General features: G+C 41.5%; 1 protein-coding gene across 1 annotated transcript in view; it reads right to left on the reverse strand.

Moving 5' to 3' along the window:
- The window catches only part of phactr3b (phosphatase and actin regulator 3b), a 98,620-nt gene that overhangs the window by 56,514 nt on the left and 29,954 nt on the right, over positions 1-12,152 (reverse strand). Inside the window, exons 5-7 of the mRNA XM_062045442.1 lie at positions 6,214-6,441; positions 5,927-6,134; positions 729-919 (exon numbers count right to left, since the gene is read on the reverse strand). Coding sequence (XP_061901426.1) covers positions 729-919; positions 5,927-6,134; positions 6,214-6,441 — 627 coding nt within the window. The remainder of the gene's footprint in view (positions 1-728; positions 920-5,926; positions 6,135-6,213; positions 6,442-12,152) is intronic.

Raw genomic sequence — 12,152 nt, forward strand, 5'->3', positions numbered from 1 at the left:
TCTAAACCAGTTATTTGAAAAGCATGTTTTCTCCAAAAAAAACCCCGAAAGAAACTACAGGCAAACTTAGGAAAAACAACAAATTAATGCATTCAAACTCATATTAGTCAGCATCAGAAGCACCTCAACAAATCTTCTGAGAGAAAAATTCAGCTTGTTAGCTCTCCAAAGAGCCCAATGCCACTCCTAACGGTTCAAGGACAGCTTTACTTTTACTTCCCATTTTCCCCTTTTGTGTGCAGCTCTTTGGCAGAAAGCACTCGATTTTGATTGTGGATCTTTTGCCGCCCACAGTGCTGACAAGAGATTTCAAGATAATGAGTCACAACCTGGAAGGCAGCTGTCAGGTAGTTTAGTACCACGAACTGGTAGCCTGAATAATTGCCTCTAATGGACTGACCTTAGTTTATGGACGTTAAGGAGCATATATAAGATACAGACTACAGTATCATATTTTGCTGACTGTACAATCACTGATGCAAGTGTCATAGTGACCCAGTTTTTCAGTTAATCTCCAACACCTACGAAGATTGCCTGCCGCGGCGCTCTACTGACCCACATGATAAGTTAAGAACTAGGCCAACTCAACAGATGTTGACGGGCCACTGGAACATAAGTCAACTACTAGATGCCCTCAACGTAAACAAACGTCAAGTGAGATTATGCTGCCTGACCGGTGCATAAAGAGGCGGATTATAGTAAAACCGTGTATGCCTGAGGAGACGTACCAGAGATCACGGACTCGTTCCAGCTGTCCTGGTCACTGAAGTACTCGTCCAGGCGCCGATTCTCCTTGTTCTCGTCGGACTGCTTCTTGCGCTCCGGCTCGCAACCGGGTTCCCTCTCGGTGCTGGAGGCGCGTGACAGGCGACCGTCGAGTCTGCGCTTGGGAGACGCACGGACCTCCGTCATCTGGAAGCTGAGATACAAAATCAAGAGAATAAGTCAGAGATGTCCGATAATATCGGACTGCCGATATTATTGGCCGATAAATGTTTTTAAAAATGTAATATCGGAAATTATCGGTATCGGTTTCAGAATTATCGGTATCGGTTTCAAAAAGTAGAATTTATGACTTTTTAAAACGCCGCTGTACACGGACGCGCCAATAAACCTTAAAGGCCTTTGCGTGCCGGCTCAGTCACATAATATCTACGGCTTTTCACACACACACAAGTGAATGCAATGCATACTTGATCAACAGCCATACAGGTCACACTGAGGGTGTCCGTATAAACAACTTTAACACTGTTACAAATATGCGCCACACTGTGAACCCACACCAAACAAGAATGACAAACACATTTCGGGAGAACATCCGCACCGCAACACAACATAAACACAACAGACAAATACCCAGAACCCCTTGCAGCACTAACTCTTCCGGGACGCTACAATATACACCCCCCACTACCTCCTACCCCGCCCCCCCCCCCAAACTCCGCCCACCTCAACCTCCTCATGCTCTGTCAGGGAGAGCATGTCCCAAATTCCAAGCTGCTGTTTTGAGGCATGTTAAAAAAAATAATGCACTTTGTGACTTCAATAATAATTAAAGCTGCAAGAAGCAGCGATGGACGGGACCGACTTTGAGGGCTCATAAAATCCAAACCGGAGCAGTAATTAAAACTCTTTCATCAACTTTTAATCAGAAGGGTTCAATCTCTCTCCTGTGCTAATTTGAAGCCGACACGACAAACGCATTCAGAGGAGATAATGTTTGAAAAAAGGTGACTGTTTTTACTCAACTTTTGTTTTGAAGGGGGAATTGCAAACTGATTTTTGCTGGGGTTTGGCAGTGTATGAAATATAGGTCTAAGTGAAACCTACATAGAGGTTTTTGTTTCATGTCTCTACGACATTCCTACTGGGAGTTAGAGGCAGTTTTGTCTGTGTTTTCTTCCTAGGGGGCGCTAGATCGCAATTTTGAGTTTTGGGGTTTGGTTTTTTGATTAAATCGCAATTTTTGCCAGTCCTGATGTGTGTTTCCAATTTGGTGAGTTCTGCAGCATGTTAAGGGGGTCAAATTACAGCTCAAAGAGGCGGCGGTATAATAATAAAACGCTAGAAATACAATAGGGTCCTCTGTCCCAAAGGGACATCGGTCCCTAAATATGGCAGTGCCATGTAGTCATTTTTTTCCATAACTTGAGTTGATTTATTTGGGAAAACCTTGTTACATTGTTTAATGCATCCAGCGGGGCATCACAACAAAATTAGGCATAATAATGTGTTAATTCCACCACTGTATATATCGGTATCGGTTGATATCAGAATTGGTAATTAAGAGTTGGACAATATCAGATATCGGCAAAAAAGCCATTATCGGACATCTCTAATATATACGTTAGGTCTGGAAAAAACACAGAGGCCATTTCAACCCTACCCTTACAGTAGAATTATGTCGATTGAGCTGTCAGTTTTATGTTGTTGTTTTTTTACTGTAAAATCCACAGTTGATGATTTTATGGTACCACATTTTATTATGGTAAAAAAACTGGCAGCTGAGTTGCCAAAATAAAATTAAACAGCGGTACTGTATTTCTATTTACAGTAATATAGATAGATAGATAGTACTTTATTGATTCCTTCAGGAGAGTTCCCTCAGGAAAATTAATATGTTGTGAAAATAATAATAATACAAAAAAAAACACCATATATTTTACAAGAAAAGTCTGGCAACTAAGCTGCCAGTTTTTTTCTGCAAAACAGTGGTAAAATCCACAGATTCTTTTTTTTACTCTTTACGTTAAAAAAAATACAAAATATTTATATTCATAGGCACATTTATTAATTATTTACTGTTACAAGCGCCCCTTTAATGGGAGCCATGACGGCGGTGTGGTCCTCAATGAAAACAAGTGTGACACCCCTGCTGTTGAGGATGCCGGGTTATCAGGAATATAAAAAACTAACAATAATAATGACGGGACGAAGTACGGCCCCCTGTCCTTAGCTTTCTGGAAATGTGGCCCCCAAAAGAATTGGGTAATTTCATATCGCTGACCTACAGTATACATATTTAAATAGTTACTTTGTAACGCGTTACTGTAACGCCGTTATTTTCGGCGGTAACTAGTAGTCTAACGCGTTATTTTTATATTCAGTAACTCAGTTACCGTTACTACATGATGCGTTACGCGTTATTTTACGTTATTTTTTATGTAGTATCGGCTAGAAACTGAGAAGATCTGAGTGTGTTTTACTGGAGAGCTGCAGAAGAGGCGCGGGAGAAGAAGCGCGCTGTGTGTGTGTGTGTGTTGGGGGGGGGGGGGGGGTGTCTGTGTTTACTAACAAGACATCATGGCGGAGCCAAAGTCGAGTTTCTTAACATGGAGATATTCTCACTACTTTTCACGTACGTAACTTTGGGGAAGAGAGAGAGAGAGAGAGAGAGAGAGAGAGAGAGAGAGAGAGAGAGAGAGAGAGAGAGAGATCAGAAGGTATAAGAAAAAGTATCTGCATTTGATTGTTTACATTTGATTATTAGCAATCCGGGGAGGGTGTTAGTTTAGGGTTGTAGCTGCCTGGAGGTGAACTTTTATTGCGATTTTGAAGGAGGATAGAGATGCCCTTTCTTTTATACCTGTTGGGAGCGCATTCCACATTGATGTGGCATAGAAAGAGAATGAGTTAAGACCTTTATTAGTTCGGAATCTGGGTTTAACGTGGTTAGTGGAGCTCCCCCTGGTGTTGTGGTTATGGCGGTCATTTACGTTAAGGAAGTAGTTTGACATGTACTTCGGTATCAGGGAGGTGTAGGGTTGGGTATCGAGTATCGAGTATCGATTTGAACCGGGACTAACTTTCCGATTCTCCCGGAATCGTTCAAAAGTTTAAATTTCGATTCCTATTTTCGAAACGAGTGGAGAGAGAGCTGCAGATGTACCAGGACGTTCCACCGATACTTATGTCTGACGACCCTGCTGCATGGTGGTGGAACCAACAAAAGACTTATCCTTTGCTGTCATATTTCGCTTTCTCCCATTTATGCGTTCAAGCTTCTTCCACACCCAGCGAACGTGTATTTTCCACAGCAGGAGACACTATCTGTCCAGAACGCTCACGCATCCTGCCTGAGAAGGCGGATATGGTCATTTTCCTAAACAAGAACTGTCTCTGATTTTATACTGTACCTGCTGCTAATCTGGACTGGGTTTTGCAAGTTTTTTCTTATTGTTTATTTGCTTTTCTGCACCAGGTTAGTCCATCAGTGGGAGCACGGTAACATTTTTAAGTACCTGCAGCATCATACACTTGTGTGTGTAAATGTGTTTTCATGAGGTTTCCTGCAGCATCATACACTTATGTGTAAATGTGTTTTCATGAGGTTTTCAAAAATAAAGCTCTCTTGAGGAAAGTGTACCCCTGGGAAAATGTATTCATAATTTATAATATTTATATTCAAGTTCATAGATTTGATATTTATATTCTAGTTGAAAATAGCCCTGTGAGGAATTTATGGTAAAGTTCATAAAAAGTTAATAGAATTAAAATTTGATGGAGAATGTCAGACTATTTCATTCAGAAAGACTGTAGGTTAGCTAGCTCATTTAAAATATCCTAAACTTTTTTTGACCCTGCCTCTTACAAGAATCGGAATCGAAAATCGTAAGGAATCGGAATCGAAACAAAGAATCGGAATCGGAATTGGAATCGTTCGAATTCAAACGATACCCAACCCTAGGGAGGTGTAGTGGATTTTATAGACTAGGCTCAGTGCAAGTTGTTTAACTCTGTCCTCCACCTTGAGCCAGCCCACTTTAGAGAAGTGGGTAGGAGTGCACAGAGCACAAAGAAAAGAACATTTTAGTTAAATGTAAGTTGTGTCTTGGATCAAAGATCCTATCTACTGCCCAAAACAGCAATTCAAATCTGCTGAAACAGCTGCAAAAGCAACATGCTTGGACGAAGCTAGTAAAGAGAGAGACGCTTCACCTCCACCTCCAACACCATGTAAGCAACAGCGGCTGGATTTTAACGGAGGGACTGCTAGCCAGGACAAATTGATAGAGCATATGTGCTAGAAGACATGCAGGCTATTTCTACAGTGGAGTCACTCGCTTTCAGGCAGCTAATTAGCATGATGGCGGGCGTCAAACAGCAAATGGCACGGAAAACAGTTTACACGTACCTGGACACAGTGGACAGTGAGAGTACATAAAAATGGAAAGCGAGCTAAAGAAGACACTCCAAACTCTGCCTCTGCTCATCATTCATCACTGAAGGTACACACACTCTGTCAATTCTCTTATATACTCTTTCATTCTAGACTTCTAGAGTGTTTGATTATCACACCACTCTAAATGTATAGACTATAAAGTTTACAAATATAAAGAGGGATGCTAGTAGGCCAGGCCAATATTTCCTTATCTCTAAACTAAAACTGGGGAAGTGTGTAGAGTGTTCTGGGCTTCAGACATTATTTTATTTCACAATTCCTTGAGAGAAAAAAAAGCCTGGTTAGGCTTTGTGTATGTAGTGTGTGCCTTTCTTGGTTTACAGCTATGTTGTTATTATGCTGTTTGTTACTTATGTATGTTATGTTGCAGCTATTTAAAATAGTTTAGTCAATTTGTTCTGGTCTGAAACAAATTGGCCTTTTGAAACTTATGTTTGTATTTGTGTGTTGTATGTAGACCACATTGCGTAGCAGAGTTCAGTGATGCAAATGCATGTCAAGTTGATCAACACATTGTATTATTCTCCAGTGCAATAACAGTACTGAAATGAAGGCTAAAAGGGCATTAAAGGGGGCTTTAAAAAAAAAAAAAAAAAAAAGAAGTAACTAAATAGTTACTTTTCACAGTAATGCATTACTTTTTGGTGTAAGTAACGGAGTTACTTTTGAAATAAAGTAACTAGTAACTAGTGACTGGTTTTCAGTAACTAACCCAACACTGACAATAAGTAAACAGTAGCCAACCTGTCCTTTCGATGCTTAGTCGCCAGGGCACGATGCAGTTCCTCAATTATGCAACTAGGGGGCAGCTGAGAATGTAGCCCGCCAAGGTGGGGGGAGCCGGTGGGAGTCAACATCCGGCCTCTCAGCAGGGAGCCGTGCGGGTCTTTGGGAAGCGTGAAGTTCCTGGGTAAGGTCGCCGGGGACTTTTTCACTCTCAGTGGAGGTGCACCTGGGTGGGGGAGAGAGCCTGCGATGAGAGTCGACACCAACCAGCGGCAAAAAACCGAATACGACTCAGCTCATGGTACCATCTAGACTGCCCAGTCTGGTGAGGACTCTAACTGGCAGGTTGGGTCCTGGTGGGGTGCTGGCTCGTCTCTGAGGGTGGGTCACTTCCTTTCTGCTCTCAGTGGCCTCCACCCTCGCCACCTGCAAGTTCTCGTCACAGGAGTCCCCCAACACGGCCTGGTCCGCGTCGTCACTCTGAGTGGGCTCTGCCGGCGTTTTAGGATCCTCCATCTTGTACACATCTTGTACTAAATGAAGCAAAATGAATGCAGCAGACTTTTTTTTATGTGAAGTCTGTGGCTCCACCTAGAGTCAAGTCATGTCATTAACTACATTTATAAATAAATAAATAATACATTAGAAACACACTAATGTTAGTATGTTTATGGCACAAAACTAAACTGGATGAAACTACTTGTGTACGCAAGTTGTTTTTTTTTGGTACACTACCGTTCAAAAGTTTGGGGTCACATTGAAATGTCCTTATTTTTGAAGGAAAAGCACTGTACTTTTCAATGAAGATAACTTTAAACTAGTCTTAACTTTAAAGAAATACACTCTATACATTGCTAATGTGGTAAATGACTATTCTAGCTGCAAATGTCTGGTTTTTGGTGCAATATCTACATAGGTGTATCGAGGCCCATTTCCAGCAACTATCACTCCAGTGTTCTAATGGTACAATGTGTTTGCTCATTGGCTCAGAAGGCTAATTGATGATTAGAAAACCCTTGTGCAATCATGTTCACACATCTGAAAACAGTTTAGCTCGTTACAGAAGCTACAAAACTGACCTTCCTTTGAGCAGATTGAGTTTCTGGAGCATCACATTTGTGGGGTCAATTAAACGCTCAAAATGGCCAGAAAAAAGAGAACTTTCATCTGAAACTCGACAGTCTATTCTTGTTCTTAGAAATGAAGGCTATTCCACAAAATTGTTTGGGTGACCCCAAACTTTTGAACGGTAGTGTACATTATATACAGTCGTGGTCAAAAGTTTACACACACTTGTAAAGAACATAATGTCATGGCTGTCTTGAGTTTCCAATCATTTCTACAACTCTTAATTTTTTTGTGATAGAGTGTTTGGAGCACATACTTGTTGGTCACAAAAAAAAATTCATGAAGTTTGGTTCTTTTATGAATTTATTATGGGTCTACTGAAAATGTGAGCAAACCTGCTGGGTCAAAAGTATACATACAGCAATGTTAATATTTGGTTACATGTCCCTTGGCAAGTTTCACTGCAATAAGGCGCTTTTGGTAGCCATCCACAAGCTTCTGGTTGAATTTTTGACCACTCCTCTTGACAAAATTGGTGCAGTTCAGCTAAATGTGTTGGTTTTCTGACATGGACTTGTTTCTTCAGCATTGTCCACACGTTTAAGTCAGGACTTTAGGAAAGGCCATTCTAAAACCTTAATTCTAGCCTGATTTAGCCATTCCTTTACCACTTTCGACATGTGTTTGGGGTCATTACATACTTGCCAACCCTCCCGATTTTCCCGGGAGACTCCCGAATTTCAGTGCCCTTCCCGAAAATCTCCCGGGGCAACCATTCTCCCGATTTCCACCCGGTTAACAATTTTGGGGCTTGCCTTAAAAGCACTGCCTTTAACGTCCTCTACAACCTGTCGTCAGGTCCGCTTTTCCTCCATACAAACAGCGTGCCGGCCCAGTCACATAATATATGCGACTTTTAAACACACACACACACAAGTGAATGCAAGGCATACTTGATCAACAGCCATACAGGTCACACTGAGGGTGGTCCGTATAAACAACTTCAACACTGTTACAAATATGCGCCACACTGTGAACCCACACCAAACAAGAATGACAAACATTTCGGGAGAACATCCGCACCGTAACACAACATAAACACAACACAAGAAATACCCAGAACACCTCGCAGCACTAACTCTTCCAGGACGCTACAATATACCACCAAACACCCCCCCCCCCCTCCCCCCCTCCCAAATTCGGAGGTCTCAAGGTTGGCAAGTATGGGTCATTGTCCTGTTGGAACACCCAACTGCGCCCTAGACCCAACCTCCAGGCTGAGGATTTTAGGTTGTCCTGAAGAATTTGGAGGTAATCCTCCTTTTTTCATTGTCCCATTTACTCTCTGTAAAGCACCAGTTCCATTGGCAGCAAAACAGGCCCAGAGCATAATACTACCACCACCATGCTTGACGGTAGGAATGGTGTTCCTGGGATTAAAGACCCCACCTTTTCTCCTCCAAACATATTGTTGGGTATTGTGGCCAAACAGCTCAATTTTTGCTTCATCTGACATCACATGGACAAAGATAAGACCTTCTGGAGGAAAGTTCTGTGCCAATCATGGCTGACCATGACTGTATTTCCAGTTTCTCATTACAACATATCCGAGAGTAAAACATAAAAAAGAATAGTTGTTTATAAGTTGTGATACACCAAATCATCCATCCATCCATTTTCTACCGCTTGTCCCTCTCGGGGTGGCGGGGGGTGCTGGAGCCTATCCCAGCTGCACTCTGGAGGAAGGCGGGGTACACCCTGGACAAGTCGCCAACACAGATAGACAACATTGAATTTCAATATTTTTGATTCAATATATAAAGGGGTTTGAATGTTTACTATAACCAACATTGTGTATTGTATTTGTAACATGGTTAGTGAATGAAGCATACTTTTATACAAAACCCAAAACCAGTGAAGTTGGCACGTTGTGTAAATGGTAAATAAAAACTGAATACAATGATTTTCAAATCCTTTTCAACCTATATTCAATTGAATAGACTGCAAAGACGAGATATTTAATGGTTGAACTGAGAATTTGAAATGTGGACTCGTCAGACCACAGAACACTTTTACACTTTGTATCCGTCCATCTTGGATGAACTCGGGGCCCAGCGAAGCCGGCTGCGTTTCTGGGTGTTGTTGATAAATGGCTTTGGCTTTGCGTAGTACAGTTTTAACATGCGCTTACAGACGTAGCGACGAACTGTAGTTACTGACAGTGGTTTTCTGAAATATTCCCGAGCCCATGTGGTGATATCCTTTACACACTGATGTCACTTTTTGATGCAGTACCGCCTGAAGGATCGAAGGTGACGGGCATTCAATGTTGGTTTTCGGCTTTTCTCCAGATTCTCTGAACCTTTTGATGATATTACAGACCGTAGATGGTGAAATCCCTAAATTCCTTGCAATAGCTAGTTGAGAAATGTTCTTAAACTGTTCAATAATTTGCTCACACATTTGTTCCCAAAGTGGTGACCCTCGCCCCATCCTTGTGTGTGAATGACTGAGCATTTCATGGAAGCTGCTTTTATACCCAATCATGGCACCCACCTGTTCCCAATTACCCTGTTCACCTGTGGGATGTTCCAAATAAGTGTTTGATGAGCATTCCTCAACTTTCTCAGTCTTTTTTTGCCACTCGTGACAGCTTTTTTGAAACATGTTGCAGGCATTAAATTCCAAATGAGCTGATATTTGTAAAAAATAACAACGTTTTGAGTATCTTGTCTTTGCAATTGAATATAAGTGGAAAAGGATTAGCAAATCATTGTATTCTGTTTTTATTTACGATTTACACAACGTGAAAACTTCACTGGTTTTGGGGTTTTGTACAATTTCTCATTATTTTCACAGTAAAGTCATGTGTTTTCTATATATTATAACCATAGTCATTTGGGTTATCTCCTGTTTCGTGGTTTGCAGGAATCCACTGCTATTTTGGATTTTAAGGCGTTTTACTGTTGCTATTTAAAGGCCTACTGAAACCCACTACTACCGACCACGCAGTCTGATAGTTTATATATCAATGATGAAATCTTAACATTATAACACATGCCAATACGGCCGGGTTAACTTATAAAGTGACATTTTAAATTTGCCGCTAAACTTCCGGTTCGAAACGCCTCTGAGGATGACGTATGCGCGTGACGTAGACCGGCGAACACGGGTATGCCTTCCACATTGAAGCCAATACGAAAAAGCTCTGTTTTCATTTCATAATTCCACAGTATTCTGGACATCTGTGTTCGTGAATCTGTTCCAATCATGTTCATTGCATTATGGAGAAGGAAGCTGAGCAAGCAAAGAAGAAAGTTGTCGGTGCGAAATGGACGTATTTTTCGAACGTAGTCAGCAACAACAGTACACAGCCGGCGCTTCTTTGTTTACATTCCCGAAAGATGCAGTCAAGATGGAAGAACTCGGATAACAGAGACTCTAACCAGGAGGACTTTTGACTTCGATACACAGACGCCTGTAGAGAACTGGGACAACACAGACTCTTACCAGGATTACTTTGATTTGGATGACAAAGACGCAGACGTGCTACTGTGAGTATGCAGCTTTGGCTTCTAAACATTTGATCGCTTGACCGTATGTGCGCAACTTTTTTTTGCGTATGTACGTAACTTTTTAAAAATATATAAGCTTTATGAACCTTGGGTTAGGTGAACGGTCTTTTGGGCTGAGTGATTGTGTGTGTTGATCAGGTGTTTGAATTGTATTGGCGTGTTCTATGGAGCTAGGAGCTAGCAGAGGAGCTAGGAGCTAGCGTAACAAACACGCAGGTGTTTTTATGCAGGATTAATTTGTGGCATATTAAATATAAGCCTGGTTGTGTTGTGGCTAATAGAGTATATATATGTCTTGTGTTTATTTACTGTTGTAGTCATTCCCAGCTGAATATCAGGTCACCCCCGGCTCTCACAGCATCTTCCCTATCTGAATAGCTTCAACTCCCCACTAGTCCTTCACTTGCACTTTACTCATCCACAAATCTTTCATCCTCGCTCAAATTAATGGGGAAATTGTCGCTTTCTCGGTCCGAATCTCTCTCACTTCATGCGGCCATCATTGTAAACAATAGGGAACTTTGCGTATATGTTCAACTGACTACGTCACGCTACTTCCGGTAGGGGCAAGCCTTTTTTTTATCAGATACCAAAAGTTGCAATCTTTATCGTCGTTGTTCTATACTAAATCCTTTCAGCAAAAATATGGCAATATCGCGAAATGATCAAGTATGACACATAGAATAGATCTGCTATCCCCGTTTAAATAAAAAAAAATTCATTTCAGTAGGCCTTTAACAATTGGTTGCCTTTTACTTTTTACGCTCATTTTTTTCAGCGCACATATGATTGAGTACAATGACGTTAAAATGTTCATTATATTATTTCATTCTCGTGTTTCACGTTGTTCTGCATGTAAACCATAATTATTCTCCATGTCTTCATATTTCTGGTTGTCTGAGATGGATTAATTGGATTTACATTATTTTTAGTGGGAACATTTAATTAGATTTTCCTACAATTCCACCTTTTTGGAACATATTACTTCATGACCACCGAGGTAGCACTGCACTACCAGCAAATGTCGCTTAGACTGCTACAACGCACTTCTTGTCGGGATCCCCAACAAGAACATCCAGAAGCTGCAATACATACAGAATAGTGCTGCTAGGATCCCGATGAGAGTGCGGAAATATGACCATATCACACCAATTCTCAAATCCCTTCACTGGCTTCCTGTTCCATTCAGGGTTGAATACAAAGTCTCCCTACTAACTCACCAGTGCCTCCATGGAAATGCCCCCCTCTACCACAAAGAACTACTCACCCCCAAATCCTCCGGACAGGCTAACCTCTTCCAACCTCCGAGGACAAAAGCTACGAACTATGGGAGACCGGGCTTTCTGCTCCACCGCTCCCAGTCTGTGGAACGCTCTCCCTGACCACCTGAGGGTACCCCAGACTGTGGATGCTTTTAAAAAAGGCTTAAAAACCCTTCTTTTTAAAAAAGCCTTTTTATAGATATATGCATACTACCGTATTTTTCGGAGTATAAGTCGCTCCGCAGTATAAGTCGCTCCGGAGTATAAGTCGCACCGGCCGAAAATGCATAATAAAGAAGGAAAAAAACATATATAAGTCGCACTGGAATATAAGTCGCA

This window comes from Entelurus aequoreus, linkage group LG01 (genome assembly GCF_033978785.1).
Source record: "Entelurus aequoreus isolate RoL-2023_Sb linkage group LG01, RoL_Eaeq_v1.1, whole genome shotgun sequence".
NCBI classification, from domain to species: Eukaryota; Metazoa; Chordata; class Actinopteri; order Syngnathiformes; family Syngnathidae; genus Entelurus; species Entelurus aequoreus.